The sequence below is a fragment of the Poromitra crassiceps genome, assembly GCF_964638095.1.
Source record: "Poromitra crassiceps genome assembly, chromosome: 21".
Classification (NCBI taxonomy): domain Eukaryota; kingdom Metazoa; phylum Chordata; class Actinopteri; order Beryciformes; family Melamphaidae; genus Poromitra; species Poromitra crassiceps.
In genome coordinates, this window is record NC_139638.1 from 25,175,270 (window position 1) to 25,198,102 (window position 22,833).

Sequence of the window (22,833 nt, forward strand, 5' to 3'; positions counted from 1 at the left end):
ACCTCAGTGTCTTGCTCAAGGACACTTCGACACGCAGGCCCGGAGCGGAGAGCCTCGAACCGGGAACCTTCCGATTCCCAGATGGCAGCTCTGCCTCCTGAGCTGCTGCTGCTGCTGCTGCGGCGCCAAAGATTTATTTTCTGTTTTCATTTGATGTACTCTAGCTGGCAGGAACACCTTGCTTTGATTGGTCGGTTGGCTTGAATGGGATGTCATTGACAGAAGGCGGGGCCAAATGTAACTGCAGAGACATTAGCTGTTGGAAGATTGATTTTGGGCTGTGTGTTTACAAACATAAAACGTAGGTAAGACGTGATTGGTGGCCTCTCTTTTGTTTGCAATTAACTGTTAGCAGTGTAAGAAGTTAGCCAGGGGCAACTTGGGCAAAAAATGCCCCAAGAAATCTCAGAATGCCCCTAAAAGCCATGATCAAGGGGCAACAATTGACCCCCTAGATTTTGATGTGATTTTCTTTCAATTCATTTCATTTCCATTTCCCTCTCTAACACACACACTCAGCACCTGCGAGCTGGTTGTCAGAAGAAGACCATGAAGAACACACTCACACACACACACACACACACACACACAAGCAACACTGTTGTTCACACTACTACGCTTTAGCAAATTCATGCACTAATTGCTATTTTTTTAAGTGCCCCCAACATTTTGTGGGTGCCCCCATTTCTTAGATATTTTTATTTTATTTCCTACACTGAGTGAATGAGCCCTTAGAGCAGGGATACTCAACTTGCTTTGCCCGGGGGCCACTTTCGTGAAATGATAGAAGGCCAGGGACCAGTTAATAAACAAACAATATACATTCTTTCTGTAGCGGATTGTAGGTTTTTGGGGTGTCAGCCGGAGTTTAGTCTGACAATGTTGTGCACACCGGATAGTTAGGTTAAGTTAGTTAGGTTAAGTACACACTGTACATAAGTGCCTGGGTAGCGAGCAGACGGCAGTATTTGACAATTAAGCAGCTAAATCATAGATTATTGAAAGATATTCCATATTCCAGACTGAAATGCTATAACAGAAGTGGAGTATTGAACATATGAACATTTGGACAGTTATTCAGCGGGTATCTTGCATGTTGCGTTCAGGTGCACTGTAAAAAAAAAAAAAATTGCAATTCCATCGCGGGCCACACAGGGGGCCGCAAGTTGAGTATCACTGCCTTAGAGGTATGGCAAAAAAAAAGCAACTTAAAAACTGTCACAAGGGAATGGGAAAAGTAAAACGAGCAAAAATTCAAACCAGGCTGAAGTTTTGGACATCAGTGTGCTCTCTGTATGTTGTTCTTCCACCATAACTGCACCGCTTCTGTCTCTGCATTAAACTAGCTTGTTTGTTTGTTTGTGTGTGTGTGTGTGTGTGTGTGTGTGTGTGTGTGTGTGTGTGTGTGTGTGTGTGTGTGTGTGTGTGTGTGTGTGTGTGTGTGTGTGTGTATGTATGCGCCCGTGTGACCTCAGACCTATGCCGACATGGAGGCCATGGGCTCTTCAGCTCCCCAGATCCTGGAGGACCATGGGGGCGAGCCCGTGTCTAACCTCTCTAGCACTGTTGCTCCTACTAACCCTGAGTCTGTCAGCCGCAACACTGACCTGCAGGTGTGTGTCTCTCTCTCTCTCTCTCTCTCTCTTTCTCTCTCTCTCTCTCCTTTCTCTCAATCCATGTCTCTCTCTCGCTCTCTCTTTCCCACTCTGCCTTTCTCATCTCAGTCTGTCTCAGTCTGTCTGTCGCTCGCTTGGAGTCGTCCTACAGTTTCACTACCGGCATATTTGTGTCATGAAAAATGACAGATTCAATGCTTTTCCTTTTCTTTTGTTTAGTGGTGTTTTGGATGTGCTTAATGCGCGTTGTCATCATGTGAACACACGTTTATCAGATGTATAAATGTGCTTACAGTGTTTGTTCTCTCTGTCTGTCTGTCTCTCTCTCTCTCTCTCTCTCTCTAGGACTACCCTGATACCAATGGCAACGAGAGTTTGATGGAGGAAAATAGGTGGGTGACCTCCACCTATTCTTTCAGACTGCCCCCCCCCCTTCCTTCAGTGATACATTAGGACACACATGTCATGTGTGTCTGTTTATGTGGACACACACACACACACAACACACAAAACAGCTGTTGCATATTCATGTGCGCAGGTGATGACTAGGGTTGTCAAAACAAATATTTGCCTTTGCAGAATTTGCCTGCTAAGGTATCGCGGTATCATGGCAGATTAGATTGTGGGTGTCTCATAAACGCATGAAATATAGTTCCCTCAAAAATGATTTTTTTGCTATTAACAAATCTGTTGTTTTTCCCCGTTTTGGAGATGTGGATTTATTGCAGTGACAGGCATTATGTAATATGTTGTGATGTCAATGATGTATATAAGAAAACGACATTCTCTTTTACTGACTAAAGTTTTCATATGAAAAGTGAGCAATTCATTTATTTTCAAAGTATTGGATTTTGTCCGATATTCGTTGTGCATCTATAAAAACGAGAAAGACTGCTGAGAATTGACCGGTAAAATGGAGTTTAACTGCTAAATTACCTACATGAAGTGCACAGACATTCCACTCTCTTGCAGTTTGCATGGACTGCATAAGCCTACTTTTAAGGAGGACTTAATGCTTCAGATTAGGAGCAACAGAAAAACTGGCTAAAATCCACCCTTGTGTTACTCTTGCAACACATGAAGTCCTTCAAAGCAGCCAGTGGCTTTTTCCAGGTTTTCTTGCTGACTCTGGTGCACATTAGGGATGGGCATCGAATTTCGAATTTTCGAATAATCGTTGTTATTATCAAGGTCGACTTTTATTATTGAAATTCGAAATTCGAAAAAAAAAAAAAAAAAAAAAAAAAAAAAAAATTTTTGAGTGAAATGTTGCATTGTCTCCCCTGATTCTAAGTATAGTCAAATCGCTTGGTTTGAGCAAGTAAAACAATTTTTATAAGCATTTTAAGCAAGGTTTATGGAAAAATTAATGGCAGATGAAATCCCATGAAGAGGGAGAGGGGGTGACTTTGGCACCCCTTTGGCACTCAGACCTGAGCCTACTAAATATTTAATGAACCACTCATGATTGTCAAAACTGTTTTTTATTTTCGAAAATGTCAATGTCATGTAACATGTTCTTTACTTCAGTGGTGCAATGCTTGTTTGAGCTAAAAATCCACAGCAGAAGCTTTTTATATTAATTAATAAAGCCGTAGACTTAGAATCAGGGGAGACAATGCAACATTTCACTCACAAAAAAAAAAAAAAAATTTTTTTTTTTTTTTTTTACATTTTTTTATTTATTTTCGAAATTCGAATTAAATTCGAATTTGGCCAGCGAATTTCGAATAGTGTTTTTGCTAGAAATGCCCATCCCTAGTGCACATCGTGTCTATTAACACTCACACAGCTCGGCGAGTATTCACTGACACTTACCACTTACCATCTGAGGTATTTATGTTTGTGAAACATCGTATGACACAATAGCATCCAGGTTGATGACCAAGCTGGAGAGGACCAAAAGAATTGCTGAGCTAATTCATGTTTACGGAATGTGCTGTTAGTGTGACAACCTGTGCTTTTAAGAAGCTAACATACTGTAAAACACCCTTAACGACCTTTACCTCTCCTCTTCTGGCTACTTTAAAACTGCACATGTCACCAAGATCAAGACTTCTGTATTTATCCCGACTGTCTCTTTTTAATTTGAATAAGAGTTTTATAAGGACCGGCAACGTTTTTCTTTCTCTTTTTTATTTTGTACTGTGACCGTTTTACTGTTTTGTTATCTATATGTTTTGTTCTGTTTGGAAAAATGAATACAATTTAAAGTGTTAAAAAAGAAGAACATTAGTTTCAGAAGCAATTAGAAGACAGATATTAGATTTTGTCAACATAGCAACATATTAGGTATTTATGCTGTACCGTATGGACTGCACTACTACTGTATATTTGTCATAAAAAGAAAAGGTATCACAAACATTATGACTATACTAATGCACCATAGTGGATGCCTGGATGGCATGTTTTCATGGATTTGCTTAATGTGTGTGTGTGTGTATGTGTGTGTGTGTGTGTGTGTGTGTGTGTCTGTGTCTGTGTCTGTGTCTGTCTGTGTGTCTGTGTGTGTGTGTGTCTGTCTGTCTGTGTGTGTGTGTGTTATAGGCCGCTGTCTTCCACAGAGAGTCTACGACAGCTCTCGCAGCAACTGAACGGCCTGGTCTCCGAGGTACCACGTTATAACTATTTCATAAACACACACACATCTCAGTCTGAGTCTGCCATACAGTGTTAGGCTTTTAACATGAACGCACTGCCACTGAAGTGCACTCTGGAGTAGTGTGTGGTGTCCTACATCTGAAGGCAGAAACACACTGTCTGTCTGGAAGCATTTTCAAATTCACCAGTTGTTCCCACTGTGTGCACTGAAAGCATCAAGTGGTGTGGTGCGTCAAACCACCTTGATATGTCTGCTCTGAACTTGGCTTAGTTTTGGACCATCAGGAGTGGACCATGACATCTGTTTCTCACCAGGTATCCGAGTCACAGTTAGCGCTGAGCTATTTCAAGGCAAACAGACTCATCAAATGTAATAATGATCTTTGATGTTTCTCAAATGAAAATGTCACATGTAGTATCATTGGCCATCATGATGGGGAGATTTGGGCCGTTCATAAGTTTCCCATTAAAGCAACATTCATCATATTTCCTCTTGATGTCTGCTTGTCGTCATTTAGAAGAGTATTGTAAAGTCAGTTTGCTACTGTTGACTTTAATCAAAGGTCGAGATGCTCACGTCATTTTTTGCAAGTCCAAGTCTCAAGTATTTGGTCACAAGTCCAAGTCAACTCTCAATTCTTTGAGGGGCAAGTCCAAGTCAAGTCTCAAGTCTCTTATGGATGAGCGTTCTATCATCTGCTGCATGCAATCCGGTCTGCTTAGAACACTGCATAGCTAAAACTAAGGGATTCAAAGCATGTACTGTATTATCCTCACTCCTTATATATTAGAAGACAGTAGCAGAAATGATTAGAGATTACATTAGTAGACATTTCCTTCATGTTAATGCACCAAAAAAAAAGAAAAAAGAAAAAGAAAGATTGTTCACAAGTCCCAAACCTTCAAGTCCAAGTCAAGTCTCAAGTCTTTGAGGATGAGTCTCAAGTCTTTGAGGACAAGTCTCAAGTCACTGTGTGTGTGTGACTCAAGTCCAAGTCTCAAGTCCAAGTCCCCATCTCTGGGTCTTCATATAATAACTTGGAAGATCTGCCTGGATGCTGTGTTGTGAAGAGCGTTAATGTGAGCGTCTTGTGTCATTTCAGTCATCCACTGCTTATGTGAATGGGGACAGTGCACCATCCATCAGTGAAAAAGATATGGAGGTAAGAGAGAAATCTAATCTGGTCTGTCAACTTAAACGGTTTGAAATTTGAAACCTTTCGAATGAAGTCAACTTATAATACCAGTTCATGTGTTCCTCAAAGATCTAACCATGATATACGCTAAGGTGGAGATCACACTTACCACGCAAACTGAGGTTTGGCAGTAGACCAAGCAGCACTTCTCGTATGCGTTGGGAGCGTTGCCGTTCACAAGGCAGCATGCATTTGAAGTTGAACTCGGGGGTTTTCTCTGGTAGCATTAGGAAAAGCTACAAGCTAATGTGCTTGCTAGCTACAGTAGCCCTCTGGAACCATAATCCCTCATGTTTTCAGCACTTCCAGCGTGATCTCCATCTACCAAAACGTACTGGGCTCCTTTGTATGAAGGTGCCCTTCGCTTTTTGGCTTTTGGTTATTTGACCTCTCACACAAAGTACACCACGTTCACTCCCTCTCAGCCTGCAGACTCACATTACACACTTGATCACACTGTAGAGAGAAAGTAAACCATAGGCTAAAAGGCTCATCATAATTTGCTGATACAACAATGCAGTTATTTATGAACAAAAAAAGATGATAATTGCACCATACAACTTTGCATGCAGCTTATTTCTTAATTTGTCTGATAGCTGTAAGGGCTATACTGAGAGCTATGTCTCAAATACTGTCAACACATATCAATTGCATTGATGGATAGATAGGTCGGTGGACGCATGATTAAACAAATGAAAGTGAATAAAATGGAATAAACCTTCTTTGGAGATTCATTGATTAAATCATCATAATCTGTGCCCTTGGAACCAACCAAACAAAAGTCGTCCGGATGTCCCTCCGGTCGGATCACATTTTGAATTGGCCGAGGATAACGACAGTTAGAAATCATAATCGTCCTCCTCTGTGAACCGTGTTAATTGGTCTCTCTGTTACGGTTGATAGGTGTGGCGCAGACGCACAGTGTTATCTCAAAGGTCCACTCGGGCCTTGTGAACCACGCAGTGTGTTATTTCACTGCCAATTAGATCGGCTCGTTAGTTGAGAATTGCGAAGCTCTCGGCACTGATGAGGCACTTGATACGGTGCTGAGGAGCAGAGGTGAAGCTGTCCGTGTCTTGAGAGCGATTAATTAAATGTGTTACCCTTCAGCCCATCTCATAGAAATCACTCATTTGCTTCACCCTATCATTTTAAAGCACATTTTGAACCACTTGTGTTGTAAAGGTACTATTGTTTACCTTCATGTTAATAATTTCCTTTTTGAATTTCTCTCCTCCTCCATGTTTTTTTTTTCCACCACTGCACTTTATCCCTTTCTCCTTTCTTTTCTTTTCGTTTTCCTGTCTCCCCCCCCGTCCCCGGATGCATGCGTGCACGCCATAGAGTCGCAACCAGGAGCTGGCTGCCGCCCTGGAGTCCAGCAACCTAACAAACTCTCAGCTCAATACCAAGCTAGACCAGCTGGTAAGAAGCTGTGTGTGTGTGTGTGTGTGTGTGTGTGCGCGTACGTACGTACATACGTACATGTGTGTGTGTGTGTGTGTGTGTGTGTTTGCTCTTGTGTTTGCGTTGGGAGTGTTTCTTAGGTTTGGCCTTGTAAACAAAGAATAACTCATGTTCAACCTCACACCACATCAATGTACCTACATACTCTGCATGCTGTCTTGATGAACAACATCATTTCTTTTGGCAGGAGTCATGCATGATTTTCCAATTCATTCATTTATTATGCTGCACTTAGATACATTTGATCTAAAGTATCCAAAGCATAACGAGCAACTTCACCCCCCCCCCCCCACACACACACACACACACACACACACACACACACACACACACACACACACACACACTAGCACACTAACAAACCCAAAAGGCTCATAACTGCCTTTCGTTGTTTTTGCAGTGTCAGTGTGTTCTCTGGCATGACAATGAAAAGCTACATTTGATTGGGCTGGGTAGGATGAGATTGTCTTGTCAGCTGGGATGAGATTGTCTTGTCAGCTGGGATGGTGGGAATGTTCATCTTTCCCAAGCTGACATTAATGTCCTCTGTCCTGTTGTTCTGGCAGACAAAGCAGGCTCAGGAGCTCACAGATCAGCTACAAAAGGTAAACGGTTGTTCTTGTCCGTCTGTCTGTCTGTCTGTCTGTCTGTCTGTCTGTCTGTCTGTCTGTCCGTCTGTCTGTCTGTCTGTCTGTCTGTCTGTCTGTCTGTCTGTCTGTCTGTCCGTCCGTCCGTCTGTCTGTCTGTCTGTCTGTCTGTCTGTCTGTCCAGCCGTCCCTCTCTCCCAGTCTGCTGAATAGCTCACTCACTTTCTCATCATCATTCATAAACGTTGCATGTTTGTTCCATCAGGAGCGAAAGGAGTTTGAGCAGAAGTTTGCAAAGGAGCAAGGAGCCATGCGGGAACAACTGCAGGTAACTGCTCTCCGTACACACACACACACACACACACTCACACACTCTAACATCATCCTTCTGCTGTTGTGAGTCTGTGTGCCTTGAGTGGATAGTACGCCATATCTGTTCAACCTAACAGATTCATGTCCTGTAATGTACTGTACTGTACTACAAACCCACAACATCACATGATTATCTTATTATCTTGAAACATGTACTGATTATGTTTTAAGGCATATTTGACTTGGATGTGTCTAAAGAAGAAACTTGCTCTCTCTCTCTGTCTCTCTCTCTCTCTCTCTCTCTCTCTGTCTGTCTGTCTGTCTGTCTGTCTGTCTGTCTGTCTGTCTGTCTGTCTGTCTCTCTCTCTGTCTCTCTCTCTCTCTCTCTCTCTCTCTCTCTCTCTGTCTCTGTCTCTCTCTCTCTCTCTCTCTGTCTCTGTCTCTCTCTCTCTCTCTGTCTCTCTCTCTGTCTCTCTCTCTCTCTCTGTCTCTCTCTCTCTCTCTCTCTCTCTCTCTGTCTCTCTCTCTCTGTCTCTGTCTCTCTCTCTCTCTCTCTCTCTCTCTCTCTGTCTCTGTCTCTCTCTCTCTCTCTATCTCTCTCTCTGTCTCTCTCTCTCTCTCTGTCTCTCTCTCTCTCTCTCTCTCTCTCTCTCTCTGTCGTAGGTTCACATACAGACTATTGGTATCCTGGTATCAGAGAAGTCAGAGCTGCAGACAGCACTACAGTACACACAACAGGCAGCACGGCACAAAACAGGTGCGCGTGTATTTTTGTGACTGAGCGCATGCATACATTTGAATGACTATTTTTAATCCTGCTAGGCTGTCACATCTATAGCCATTAGTCAATTTCATATTGTCTGTCTGTCTGTCTGTCTGTCTGTCTGTCTGTCTGTCTGTCTGTCTGTCTGTCTGTCTCCAGGAGAAGCAGACGAGCTGAGTAATCGTCTGCACTCCAGCAAACAGAGAGTGTCCGAGCTGGAGAGAACTCTTTCCTCCGTCTCCACGCAGCAGAAACAGTTTGAAAAGGTAACGGGCATTTCAGTCCTCTGTTTCATATGAATATATAGAGAGCACCAAAGATATAGAACCAGAAACGGCATTCACTGGGGACGAGACAACAAATAAAATATATGTGCGTGTTGTTTACAATGAATATGTTTCCCTCTTGTCTGCAGCACAACAAAGAACTTGAAAAAGAGAGAGACAGCCTGAGGCTAGAGGTGTACAGACTGAAGTAAGTCACTTTATGCTGTACTGCACGTATGCCAGGATGGGTCATTACTATTAATATTAATAATATCATATGCAAAAGCATCACTTGCAGTGCAACAGATGGGATGAGCAAGTCTCCCCAAGTCCCAAAGCAACCAGTGTCCCGGTCGGAAAACGTCCAGCACAAAAGAGAAATTACCAATTAAAAAGTAGCTAACAGAAATAACCAATTAAAAAGTAGCTAACAGAAATAACCAATTAAAAAGTAGCTAACGTTAGCTGGCAACATTGGGCAGGCGGTCTCTGCTCACACTCGCTGTGCTCATTTCTGAGGAATTTAAATAATAGTAAAAAATAAAGTTGCCAAACATACCCTGGTACTACAGTATGTCAGTGACTCCTGTGGGTATTCAGACTCCACTTTGGAACCTGTGGCACATTGATTAGTTCAACGCTTTTATCTTACACTTCATAGTATGACGAGTGTGTGTGCATTGATGGTATATATAGCTTGAATCAAACCTTTAGCTGGCGATATGGTCACGCTGTCACAGAAAACAGTTGTTCTCTATGACAGTACAATTAAGCAATATAGCATGAGAGCCAGTGTGTTGTGGAAAATATATCCCGCTGATCAGCTGTTATCCCACGAGGCCGCAGGCCGAGTGGGATAACTGCTGAGCAGCGGGATATATGCCACAACACACGCTGCTCGAGTGCTATATTGCTTTTATAAAACTGTTTCAAAGTATGATAATATAATAATAATAATAATACTATAAGTCCGACTGGCATGTCATTCTGGCAGAGTCAGTTGAAACACTACTGTAAGGCGGGACCGCAAGAACGTGCGGGTGATTTGATTGGATCGTTCTGGAGACTGAAGTTGACATTGGCCAATGCTGGCGCTTGCTGAGAAGCTGAGAGCTTTCTGGAAAGCCCGACAGGCAGCTCGAGCGCAGCGCTGCATTCTCAGCGCTTGCTGAGAAGCTGAGAGCTTTTCTGCAAAGCCTGACACCAACTAACGTTACGGGGTTAAATGCGGGGTTAACAGCCTTTTTTTTGCAAAGAAGACATTAGCCAGCGTCTATTCTTGTACAAAACATAATTTTCTGCGAAGTATTAGTAAAGTTATAAGCGAAGATCGATTCACAAGGATCTGACAGCTGTCTCCGCCATTTGTTTTTTCTACATTGTCATTTGAGGTAACCAAAGCCTTTTAGTAAGAGAGTTGCCATGGCAACTCAATAACCCATGGCCATGGGTTATTGGAGTGGGTTACTGGATTTATACAATGGCTGTGAACCAATCAGATTGCTTGATTTGAGAGAGCCGTTTTATAATTAAGCAATATATCACGAGAGCAAGTGTGTTGTGGTGAATATATCCCGCTGATAAACTGTTATCCCACTCGGCCTGCGGCCTCGTGGGATAACAGTTTATCAGCGGGATATATTCCACAACACACGCTGCTCGAGTGCTATATTGCTTTTATAAAACGGTTTCCAAGTATGATAATATAATAATAATAATAATACTATAAGTCCGACTGGCATGTCATTCTGATAGAGTCAGTTGAAACACTACTGTAAGGCGGGACCGCAAGAACATGCGGGTGATTTGATTGGATCGTTCTGGAGACTGAAGTTGACATTGGCCAATCCTGGCGCTTGCTGAGTAGCTGAGATTTTTCTGGAAACCCCGACAGGCAGCTCGAGCCGCAGCGCTGCATTCTCAGCGCTTGTTGAGAAGCTGAATGCTCTCTGCAAAGCTGACACCAACTAACGTTACGGGGTTAAATGCGGAGTTAAATGCGGGGTTAACAGCCTTTCTTTTGCAAAGAAGACATTAGCCCGCATCTATTCTTGTACAAAACATCATTTTCTGCGAAGTATTAGTAAAGTTATAAGCGAAGATCGATTCACAAGGATCTGACAGCTGTCTCCGCCATTTTTTTTTCTACGTTGTCATTTGAGGTAAGCCTTATTATTTACTCTCTTAGTAAGAGAGTTGCCATGGCAACCAATAACCCATGGCCATGGGTTATTGAACTCGGTTACTGGAATTATACAATGGCTGTGAACCAATCAGATTGCTTGATTTGAGAGAGCCGTTTTATAATATACAATATACAACAATATATGCTGGAATCCGTGTAATCTTTCTAATACTTTACTCTAGAGTTCATAGAAACACATACCTGCGTGGATCCATAACAATATCAGAATGCCATGTATTTTGCCCAGCATGACCCCAACAGATAGCAAGCTCTGCCTATAGAGAGGCAAAGTGAACGTCACTTCCTGCTTCAGCACTGTACCAGAGATTTTCATCCACCATTTATTTTCCCATAGACATTTCGTAAAATGCTTATAAAATAGTTTTACTTCGTCGAACCAAACGGTTCAGCTAACGCTATAATCGGGAGAGACCATAGAACATTTCACTCGGACCAAAACTTAAAAAAAAACACTGAAAAAATACTTTCTTTAAACCCGCATTTCTTTACGTTTTGGTCCCAGTGAAATGCTATGTGATCTCTCCTGTTTCTAAATATATCTGTACCGTTTGGTTTGAACCAGTAAAACTATTTTTATACGCATTTTACAAAATGTGTATGGGATAATAAATGGCGGATGAAAATCTCTGGTACAGTGCTGAAGCAGGAAGTAGGCGGTCACTTTGCCTCTCCATTGAACAGCATTAGGATGTCGTTCATTCACTGGCCTGTTTTGTAGCTCAGTTATTTTTGCTGATGTGTGTGTGTGTGTGTGTTGTGTGTGTGTGTGTGTGTTGTGTGTGTGTCTGTGTGTCTGTGTGTGTGTGTCTGTGTGTGTGTGTGTGAGTAGCAGTGCGAGTGAGGAGTGGAAGCAGCAGAGCTCGGAGCTCCTGGAGCAGCTGAGGCTGAATGAGCAGGAGAACGGGGCCATGAGGCTGGAGCTGGAAGACCTGAGGAAGAGGCTGGAGATGAGCGACCTCATGCTGCAACAGGTACACTAACGGCCACATTCCACTGAGTCCGTGTTCCGCCCGTCTGCGCTGCGGTACGGCTTCGGAGCCGATACGTTTCCACTCTAATCATTGTGTCAACTCCCACCTACTCCGCTGCGTTGCGTGTCTACTCCGTCCCAGCTCCGACGATCCGGAGCTCTCCGAAAAAGATACGCGAGGCTTCTATTTTTCACGGATGTCGGAGCAAAGCCGCAGCAAGTTGGGCGGAGCCAGGCATGGAGTCAACAGGGCAGAGGTGTTTACAGCATTCAAGATCAAGCCAGAGGCCAAACATGTATGAGGAAAAGTTAATCATTCAAGTGGAAAACCACAAAATAATATATGACACGACACGACCAAGCAAGTCCACCCCTCCTCTGCTTCTCCAGTTGGGAACAATGATCTTCTGCCTGGTTGTTGTTGTATTTATCCCACATACAAATTGTCTCGCGCGATTTCACCGCGAGAACTTGTCGGTCTCGTCACTCCAGCTGTCTGGCGGAGCGGAGCCGTGACGTGCTCTGCACGCAGCCGGTTAGTGTTGGCGGAGCACAGAGCACGGAGCAAAACCGGAGCACAGCCGCAATGCAACGCAAATGCAACCAGTGGAATGCCGGAGCAGACTCTCGTCCATGTTCATAGATGGGACAATACATGCGGTACGGAGAAGATACGCACCGGACCGGTTCTATCTTTGTCGGATCCTGCATGTGTCTTGACAGATTCCACGGGCGTGGGTTTGTTCAAGCAGCTACACGGAGCCGTCACGCAGCCGGTGGACATAGGCCATTAAGGCACAAACACACACACAAATACATGTTCATACTGTCTCACCATTAGTTTGGCCTGCTTTCAATGTAGCTGCTTAAGTGATGGTGAACTCTGCTAGTACCTTGTGTAAGAATGGGTGAGTCTGTTGTCTGTTGCTCTAGGGTTCCAAGGATAGAAGATGGAGGATAGTGGGGTTTCTTTTCTCTCTCTCATTCATTGCAATTGTATCACAGTTAGAGCACAAACTAATGTCAATAAAGCCGATTCTGACAATACACATAAAGACTCATGTGGTGAAGTTAATTGCTCTCTTTATGTCATAAAAACCAATAAGTGTAACACCGAAAATCACCTGACGGGATTTTGGTGTTACACTTATTCAAACTGAAGGCTTGATAACATAATTAATAACATAAATACAACACAACACTATTATAGTACACAACCCTGCGCCCGGAACCCCCCCCCCCCCAACACACACACACACACACACTTCTCAGATGTCATTTGCCTTCATGTGTTATCTGCATTTCACTCCACATTGTGTTACTGATGTTTCAATGGAGCCTTTTGTTTCTGTGTGTGTGTGTGTGTGTGTGTGTGTGTGTGTGTGTGTGTGTGTGTGTGTGTGTGTGTGTGTGTGCGTGTGCGCGTGTGCGCGTGCGCGTGCGTGTGTCTGTGCGTGTGTGTGTGTGTGTGTGTGTGTGTGTGTGTGTGTAGTGCTCCAGTCAGTCAGGACCGCCCAGTGCCAACCAGCAGCTCCAGTTACTACTGGAAGAGAAGCAGCAGCTGGAGGCTCACACTCACCAGGTCTGTGGACATGGACCTTTGTTTCTCTTTCAATTAATTTCTCATGTGCAAGTGTTTTTTTTTTGTTTTTTTGTTTTTTTTGTTTTTTTGTTTTGTTTCATTGAAAAGGGACAAACTTCCATCCAAACACATTCGCTTGGCTATCCTGCAATCAGAGGCAGAGAGGGGCGGGTTATGCCTTCGCCTAGCCTTCGCCATCATGGGGAAAAAAATATTGCGTGCCTCACCTGCCATAGTTGTCATGGTAACTTCCCCTTTTTCACGTGTGATCAAATGGTCCGTTTGTTGTATTGTAAGCGAATGGGTAGACTCGGTTGAGCCCGCCTTCCACCCACATATCGATCGGTATTTCATACGTGGCTGATGGAGGCGGAGCCACACCGATGGGAGGAGCCATACCGATGGGATAGTGGTAGAGAATATTTCTTCCTCGTTCAAGGATAAGACGGCTATAGGGAAGCCATGTCTATTGCCTAACCTTCATGCAGTGACCTGCCTGGCAGATAACGGTCTATTTATCTGTTATGGAAATACCCCAAATCTCCCATTATAATTGTCACAATGTGACAATGAAAGCCTTGCTGTGTAGTTGGCACGGTGAATATAATATATATATATATATGCCTGTGTGCTTGTGGTGGTGTAGCTGATGGAGTCGATTGCCCAGCTGCAGACGGAGAGGGACTGCTACGCTGAGCAGATCCAGGAGGAGGGCTGCCTGTGGAAGGACAAGACAGAACAGCTGCTAACACAGGTAAACTGCGTACTATCATCACCACGTATTGGAGAACATGTCGTACAAACACAACGGTTAAATAAGAAACTTGTGTGAAAACTTCTCTGTAGTTCTGAAGTACAATTGAGCATCAAGCTCAATTGTACTTCAATTGTACTCAATTGTACTTGTTTTCCTGGTGCTGCGTAAAAATGCACAGGTTAGTGAGGCAACGATGCTCCTCACCGGAACTGGTCCCCAACGTTGTGTGTCTGTGTCTGTGTGTGTCTGTGTGTGTCTGTGTGTGTCTGTGTGTGTCTGTGTGTGTCTGTGTCTGTGTGTGTCTGTGTGTGTGTGTGTGTGTGTGTGTCTGTGTGTGTCTGTGTCTGTGTGTGTCTGTGTGTGTCTGTGTCTTGGCAGGTGTCATTGATTGCTGAGGAGAGAGACAAGAACATCAACCGAGTCCAAGATCTAGAAGCTAACATTGCAGAGCTGAACACTGCAGGTAATTTGGTTCTTTGCAAATAAGCAATCTTGTAACAGAGTCTACAGCACAAGAATTTCACACGTGATACTTGTACTACGGAGTGACAATAAAAATCTTGAATCTTGAGTATCTGGCCGTAACTGTATGTGAAGTATTTATTGTGTTCACTACAATGGTGCTCACAGTTTACACTACGTGTTTACTGTACTGTAAAATCTAGTTGAGAGTAATCTCAAAAACAGCACTGGACAGTAGCATGCTCAATACTGGGCACAATAGGTGACGCTGCTGTATTTCTTTGCAGCATGAAGATAAAACTATCAACGTGTTTGACTCTCTCCTCCTCCTCGTCCTCCCTCCTCTCCTCCAGCGATGTTGTCCCAGGAGAGAGAGGCTCAGCGCCAGGCGGAGCCCCAGTCCTCGGGGCCGTCGGAGAGCGAGATCGCCCTACAGGAGGCCCTCAACAACCTGCAGCAGGAGAGGGAGACCCTCACCGCACAGTACCAGGCACAGGTATGTCATGTCTTGAATAGTAAAGGAGTGTAAACCTACCATGTACAAATAACATACAACAGTAGGCTGTGAAAAAATAGGGAGATTTTTGGGGTATCGGCTAGGCTTGGGCGGTCTTAAGGTATTACCGTATACCGGGGTATTTAGAAATACCGACGGTATGATTTTCAATACCGTCAAAAAGAAAATCTAACTTTTTTGTGTGCAACCAAAATAGTCACAAGTGTCCTTACCTCTGCTGGGCTTAGCCTAAATAATTTTGATTCATTTATTTTCATTTTATGCGCCATTTGTAGGCTACCTTTTTTTGTTTAACCATATTAATAGGCAAGCATAATATGTTACAAGCAACACTATTATTGTTTAAGACCACTTTAAACTGAACATGTTATAGGCTTGCACATAACGCTGTCCATTCCGTTCATTTAATTGTCATTCTCCATTGAGGACATTTGTGAGCAATACTGTGCATGGAAATCGTGTTTTCTGAAACAGAAATGGCAAATTTTTTCATTGATGGACATGAGTTTATACAACGGGATCTTAGCCAACAGAATCATTATTTGGAGGTAGAAAAGTGTTACTCCGTCCGGTGTTACTTCACTCTGGCTTTAAAACTTTAAAACTGAGCCCGCTACAGCCTCTGAAAGAGATGTGCTACCTATACTGAGAAACACCCATTTGATTGATTGATTGATTATGAAAGTAAAATAGGGGGAAAATCAGGAGTGTTGGCAGGTATGCAAAATAATATAATACTGTAACACAAACTTCATAATTCATCATATCTGTCCATTTATTGAAGCCCACAATCAATTGTGTTTTTATCATTGCATCTCTGTTTATTTCAAGTGTCTCTGATGCTCTTTTCCTTGTCATCTCTCTCCAGCTGCGGGACAACGGGCAGCTGAGCCGCATGTGTTCGGAGAAGGAGAGGCGTCTGGGGGAGCTGGAGCGCGTGGTGGAGAGCCAGGGCCAGGAGGAGGAGGACCGGCGCCGCATGCTGGAGGACGTCCAGTCGGACAAGGCCACCATCAGCCGAGCCCTCACCCAGAACCGCTCACTCAAGGACCAGCTGGCTGAGCTGCAGAATGGCTTTGTCAAACTGGTGAGGCGGGGAATGTGTCTTTCTTTCTTTCTTTCTTTCTTTCTTTCTTTCTTTCTTTCTTTCTTTTCATCATTTCTCCATTTTTGCTTCGGTCCTTACTCACTATGAATTGTCCTCTTGCATCTTGTATTTTGGTGACTTAGCGGGGGTAGGCTAGCCGTTCTGCAGACTACCAGTCATTGTGCTAAGCTAACTCGCAGGAGGGGTGCATCGCTACTTTCTACTGCACGCACAGAGAAGAGAAGGGGATCTATCTTCCTATTGGGAATATGGCAAATATGCAAATCTGTTTGGCATGTTCCTTTAACACTTGCTTTGATTCTTTTTTGTGCCTCAATCTCTTCATCATCTCTTTATGTCCTTAATTGTTGTACCATGTCATGCTTTGAATTGATCAACTCCTCTTTAGTGATAGGTCGAGATAGTACTCGCACTATATGAAAGTACATTCAGAATAAGTATTACCGCAGAGGGTGAGATAATGCTGTCTGAACGCCAACACAGTACGTCTGCTACCCCCTGCCTCTTTACAGACGAATGAGAACATGGAGCTGACCACCGCCATCCAGTCAGAGCAGCATGTGAAGAAGGAGCTGGCTCGCAGGATGGGACAACTCCAGGAGAACCTGCACAACATCAAAGAGCAGGTGAGGTCTCTCTCTCTCTCTCTCACACACACACACACACACACACACACACACACACACACACACACACACACACACAACTGTCTCTCCATCACACACACAAAGTACCATTTAGAAGTGGAGTCTGTTGACATGCATTCACATACAGTGTGGACATTGAAATGGAGACTTATTGTCTGTTGATTATTTTATTTAGCCTTTATTTAAACAGGTAAAATCGCATTGAGACCGAAGTCTCATTTACAAGTGCGACCTGTTCATGCACCTGTTGATGCACTTCTATCATGTTGCATTTGTCCTTCTCCTGACTTTTGCTGTCTATTTTTACTTATAGTATCTGGAAAATGCATTTTATTTTCCATGCATTGCATTTTATTCTGTTATTCCCTCTCATACACATGAAATGATAATGGCATGCAGAAAGAGATCAAATGAAGAAGAGATGTTGTGACAGTACAGTCACTTGCGTACATCTAGTGTCCTCTAGAGAGAGAGTGGCGTCAGCGGAGGATCAACATGTGTGACACATTAGCCAATGAACAGCCAGGAAGGGGTCTCACGCTACTTTTGAATGCTAAAATAAAGCTGATCATGTACAATTTGATTAAAAATAAAAAATAAACTTTCAAAGTACAACACAAACTGTCCATTCTGCTGCAACTCGACAGTGCTACTTAATCCAGCACCTTACTTCCTGGAACTCTTGAGAGTAAAAAACTGGTCCATTGGAGTGAAGGGAGATGTCGCGACTCTTCTATCTACATGGCTCTGCGTACATCTAGTTGGCATTAATTTCCCTCTTTTCTCCCCCCCCTCCATCTCTCCCTCCCTCTCTCTCTCTCCCTCCCTCTCTCCCTCCCTCCAGCTGGACCTGAAAGGTCAGGAGACCCAGGGTCTGATGGAGCAGAGGGACCAGGTAGTGGCCCACCTGCAGCAGTACTGCGCGGGCTACCAGACCCTGGCCTCAGAGCGAGAACATATCCACCACCAGTATCTGCAGCAGAGCCAGATCATGGACCGGCTGCAGCACGACGAGAGCCAGGGCCGCGTGCAGCTGGAGCTCAGTCACAAACAGCTCCGACAAGCGCAGGTGACTAGTGAAGCAATAAGCCACTGGAGGATGTGCTGTACTGTTAAGATACAACAACATAAACATAGAGGAAAGCATGAGTAGTGTATTACTTTCATAAAATGGTCTTTAATTGACAATAATTACATGTTTTTTCTTCTTCTGCCAAAGTAATATAGCTCCAAAAGTGGTTGCAAAGTGACACTTAAGTACCAGTAGGGCTTGTGATTTTCAGTTAGTACGTTAGAACATACAATGAACTGTTATGTGATTACAGGTATGTGTTGGTTGTGTCTCAGCCAATCAGAACTGAGCGAAGAATACTTATGCACGCTTACAATGTATAATACTGTATACACCTTCAGACTAATGGAAATACACTTAAAGATGAGACTGTTGCAGCTGGAGAGCCCCTATCCCAAACCCCCACACATAAGTCAAACACACACACACACACACGAACACGAACACTCTCTCTCTCTCTCTCTCACACACACACACACACGAACACGAACACTCTCTCTCTCTCTCTCTCTCTCTCTCACACACACACACACACACACACACACAATCCTGGCCTCTGTGGTCTGGCAACACTTGGAAATGTGCACCACAGAGTGACACAATTCATTAATCTTTAAACATGAACTCAGCTTAACACACATATTACCGCCCCCCTCCCCACACACACACACACACACACACACACACACACACACACACACACACACACACACTTCCTGTTCTTGTGTTCCTTCAGTAAATATATGGACCTCATCTCTCCCTCTCAGGAGCGTTTGGACCAGTTGGTCGCAGACAATGAGCAGCTGAAGACTGAGGTGCAGGAGCTGCTCAACAGCTCTCTGATGGGTACACCACCCAGGGACCAAGGTGTGTCCCAGTATTTGTATGAGTGTATTTGGCATCGTTGACCTCTGCAAAAATATAAAACACAACATTGTTCATTCGTGACATGATCAAAACTTGCTGTTGGGATTGTCTGTGCCCCCTTCTTGTCGAGTTTGAATCATTATGACATGTTTGCACAGTGCCATGTACAGAAATAAAGACATCAATGACTACGTTTACATGCACACAATATTCCACTATTATTTGGAAAATAACAATATCTGAATTTGATAAGGGTCATGTAAACAGCATATTCCAGTTGCATTTTCCGAATTTGCCCTTTTTCCGAATTTTGCATTTTCCGATTAAGACATCTGGGTTATTCCAGTATTATTCGGGTTTTCGGAGGATTCTTTGATCATGTACAGTATACAGTGCATTCGGAATATGCGTCTCAATCAGGGTTTTTACCGCAGTTTGCGACGCATTTTGCCTGTTTGTGGTCAACTGATGTGTTCTAGAAAGCGCTAGAACAGGCGATATAATCATAATAATCCATCATCTCTGGCATGCAAAAAGAAAAGCCGACATTTCTGATCGGGAGGAGATGAGAAACATTGATTTAAAGAGAGAGAGAGAGAGAGAGTAGCCTATAGTGCCCAGTGCCCACGGAAGTCCACAATGCTTGCAAGCCTGCGAGGTAATAATGTAGGCTACTAGCCTACTTTTTATGGAAGACTTGGATGCGCAACACCAAACTTTTCAGCAGCAAGCTCCTGAAATGGACCAAGTGATGCTCGTAAGAATAGTGCTGCTCTGTTTATTCTCAACAGAAAAACTCCGCGGCTCCGCCTACCTGCATCTCTCTCTCCCCCCCCTCCCCTCACATGTCGGGGAGGGCGAGCTACGGCTGCATGTAAACGGGAATATTAGTGGATTATTCATTTAATCGGAATATCGTCATTTTCCGAATATGGGCAAAAAGCGGAATATTGTGTGCATGTAAACGTAGTCAATGTTTAGGCATAATGTAACACTTGTTAATGTGTTGTTACGTTGCCTAGGAGACGGAGTCGAGAGCCAGTCGCTGCAAGAGAGCCCGAGGAACTCCCCTTCCATCGTTATCCCAGAAGACTTTGAGAGCCAGAAAGAGATGGTGAGGACGGTGAAGAATCCGCTTCCTCCGAGTCTTAAAGCCCAGATTGGGATGTGTTGAGGATTCCTCCGTTTTGCTTGGCGTCGTTCCCTTTCTTTACATGTCGGGAATTGAAAAGAGTTTCATTTTTTGGTGCTGAAATAGATCGGACCGTTGATCAGTTCTAAGGGTGTGACTTTAGCCTGGTGTCCAGCCCCAAATGACTCGCCGTGGTCATCGCTCTTCATATGGGTCTGGACCCACGCCCATCCACTGGCGATTATTCAGGAGAGTTACTGTCCGGGACACCTGATTGGCTGGTAGACGGGACCTAATATAACGTTAACCAATGACGCATTACAGAGCGCCGCAACAACACACCTGTATGTTAATAGCTAGGCTAGCGAGCTGTTAGCTACGTTAACTAAGCCCACTACTACTGCTGCTGTAACCACTTCACCGACACCGGGCTCAAAATGCCAGTGTGAGTGAGCAAACGTTTCACTTGTTAGCCAGTTGGAGTCACGCTCTTTCCAGTAACATATTGGCTCCGTTGAGCTGCTTGTGGCTTTGCAGCTAAAGTTAACGTTAAACGCACTACGGTTGCCGGTATGCGTACCCAGATGTAGCAGACAAAGAGTATTGAAGGCAAGAGACGGAGCCTGTGTTTTTTGACAACAGCGCTATCGCCGCCTTGATGTTGCGGTGGAACTACCGAGTGGAACAACCCATTAGTCGTCAGTTTTATCAATTTAGCACATCATCTTGTGTCATCAGCTTGTACACATCTCTCTCTCTCTACCCGTCTGCCTCCAGGAGGAGTTTATCCGCGGGGCCTTGGGCCAGTTGGAGGCAGAGAGGGACGAGGCCCGGAGGCAACTGGAGGAGGAGCACAGACTCCACATGGCCGCCCGGCACCAGGCAGCCTTCAGTCTGGAGCACCAGCGCCACAGCCACAGTCAGGAACCCGTTTGTGACCATCTTCACCAGCACGGACACGAGCACGGACACGAGCACGAGCATGACCACGGACACGAGCATGAGCACGAGCACGGACACGAGCACGACCACGGACACGACCACGCTCACGGCCAACATAGCCAGTGTGAACATGCTCACGAGCACCCAGGTGAGGACATTTTTTTATGGTGTGTGTACAAGCGTGTAAATGTGTGCTTTACAGAGAAAGGTCAAATTGTGTGTGTGTGTGTGTGTGTGTGTGTTAGTAGATATAAAATATTGGACAGAGAGAAGACAGCCCTAATATATCATCCATTGCCAGTGGGTGATTCATTCAGAAAAGTCATGACGATTCAAAATCTTGTTTTCCAGGCCTGGAAGAGTCATGGAATTAGTCAAATCCTTGAAAGTTTTGGAAGCATGGCATGGAATTTTGTTGTGTTGTTACACAGTAATCTTCCATGGATAACCTTCCACGTAATGTAACATAATGTGGTATAGCGGTAGCTGTTGATGTCATGTAGCTCTGTGTCCATTTGAGTGTTTGTTTTGATGTTGTAACTCTGTTGTAATGCTGTCATCTCTTTGATGCTGCTATCTTGACCAGGCTTCCCTTGAAAAAGAGGTTTTTGTATCTCAACGCGACTGAGCTAGTTAAATAAAGGTTCAAAAAACGTTGTATGATGTAAACCTAATGTACCAGGGGCGTCTCCTCTCTCCTCATGGTCTGTGCAGAGCGAGGAGTGCCGGTGGAAGTTCACGAGGCGCTGCAGAACGCCATGGAGAAGCTCCAGAAGCGCTTCACCTCCCTCATGCAGGAGAAGGCCGACCTGAGGGAGCGGGTGGAGGAGCTGGAGCACCGCTGCATCCAGCTGTCTGGAGAGACTGACACTATAGGTAAGACTGCAGAGAGACTGACACTATTCACCTTATGTAGCCACGCCCATTTGACCCGGTTGTGTGACGACTTCCGGCTAAAAAAAAGAAAAAGAAAAAGGCCGGCTGCTCCAATATCATCTAACTGAATTAACTAATAATTTAGCCAATTGTATGTAACAAATAAAAGCAAACGGCAATGTCTAAGAATGCAACGCCATGTAACTGGCTCGTTAATTCTCGCATTCCAGGGAATTACGTTAACGTCTGCGGGTCTTATAGACGTAAGTGGCTCGAGCTGCGCTCGGAGGAGAGAAAACCATCTGAAGCTTTCTTTGTTGGACTCCCGGTATGTTTTACAAGAAAGTGCTCGTCATTGTCGACGATAACGTTATCTGACCTGGCTAACAGTGGATACTCGCTTGCTTGCTGTGTAACGAGCTCAAAGTAGTAGGCTACGTTCTTTGTTTTACCCCCTGCACTGTCCGCTACAAAAACAACTCTCTTCTTCTGACGTTCTTTTGTATTTGTATGAACATAAGGTGAATAAGGTAGACTGTAGAGGAGAGACTGACACTACAGCGCTCATGTCTCTTATGTGTGTGTCTGCTCAGGAGAGTACATTGCCCTGTACCAGAGCCAACGGGCCATCATGAAGCAGAAGCACCAGGAGAAGGAGCAGTACATCAACATGCTGGCCCAGGACAAGGAGGAGATGAAGGTACACTTCCACAGCCTCTGAGAAGTCCCAGGCAAACAACATTTAGAATAGATGAATAGAATAGAATAGAATAGAATAGTCTGCTTCTGTCAGTTGACTTTTGTCAGGTTGAAACAGGATGTTGGGACAGAACATAATGTTGGGAGCAACTGTTCAAAACACAAATGCTTTGTACATAATCTTGAGC

The 22,833-nt window shown here is 44.2% G+C and overlaps 1 protein-coding gene across 3 annotated transcripts in view; it reads left to right on the forward strand.

The window, feature by feature from the left end:
• The window catches only part of golga2 (golgin A2), a gene marked incomplete at its 5' end in the record, with an annotated part of 36,598 nt that overhangs the window by 9,294 nt on the left and 4,471 nt on the right, over window positions 1-22,833 (forward strand). For 2 of the 3 annotated variants that reach the window (XM_083657815.1, XM_083657814.1), the window contains 22 exons: window positions 1,962-2,008; window positions 4,164-4,227; window positions 5,321-5,380; window positions 6,758-6,838; window positions 7,447-7,485; window positions 7,733-7,795; window positions 8,443-8,536; window positions 8,702-8,808; window positions 8,958-9,016; window positions 11,844-11,985; window positions 13,477-13,566; window positions 14,213-14,320; window positions 14,702-14,786; window positions 15,139-15,281; window positions 16,171-16,389; window positions 16,923-17,036; window positions 17,902-18,126; window positions 18,897-18,996; window positions 20,019-20,110; window positions 20,906-21,218; window positions 21,785-21,946; window positions 22,540-22,646. In XM_083657815.1, coding sequence (XP_083513941.1) covers window positions 1,962-2,008; window positions 4,164-4,227; window positions 5,321-5,380; window positions 6,758-6,838; window positions 7,447-7,485; window positions 7,733-7,795; window positions 8,443-8,536; window positions 8,702-8,808; window positions 8,958-9,016; window positions 11,844-11,985; window positions 13,477-13,566; window positions 14,213-14,320; window positions 14,702-14,786; window positions 15,139-15,281; window positions 16,171-16,389; window positions 16,923-17,036; window positions 17,902-18,126; window positions 18,897-18,996; window positions 20,019-20,110; window positions 20,906-21,218; window positions 21,785-21,946; window positions 22,540-22,646 — 2,514 coding nt within the window. Of the gene's footprint in view, window positions 1-1,475; window positions 1,614-1,961; window positions 2,009-4,163; window positions 4,228-5,320; window positions 5,381-6,757; window positions 6,839-7,446; window positions 7,486-7,732; window positions 7,796-8,442; window positions 8,537-8,701; window positions 8,809-8,957; window positions 9,017-11,843; window positions 11,986-13,476; window positions 13,567-14,212; window positions 14,321-14,701; window positions 14,787-15,138; window positions 15,282-16,170; window positions 16,390-16,922; window positions 17,037-17,901; window positions 18,127-18,896; window positions 18,997-20,018; window positions 20,111-20,905; window positions 21,219-21,784; window positions 21,947-22,539; window positions 22,647-22,833 lie in introns of all 3 variants that reach the window. The other variant, XM_083657813.1, reaches the window with a different exon arrangement.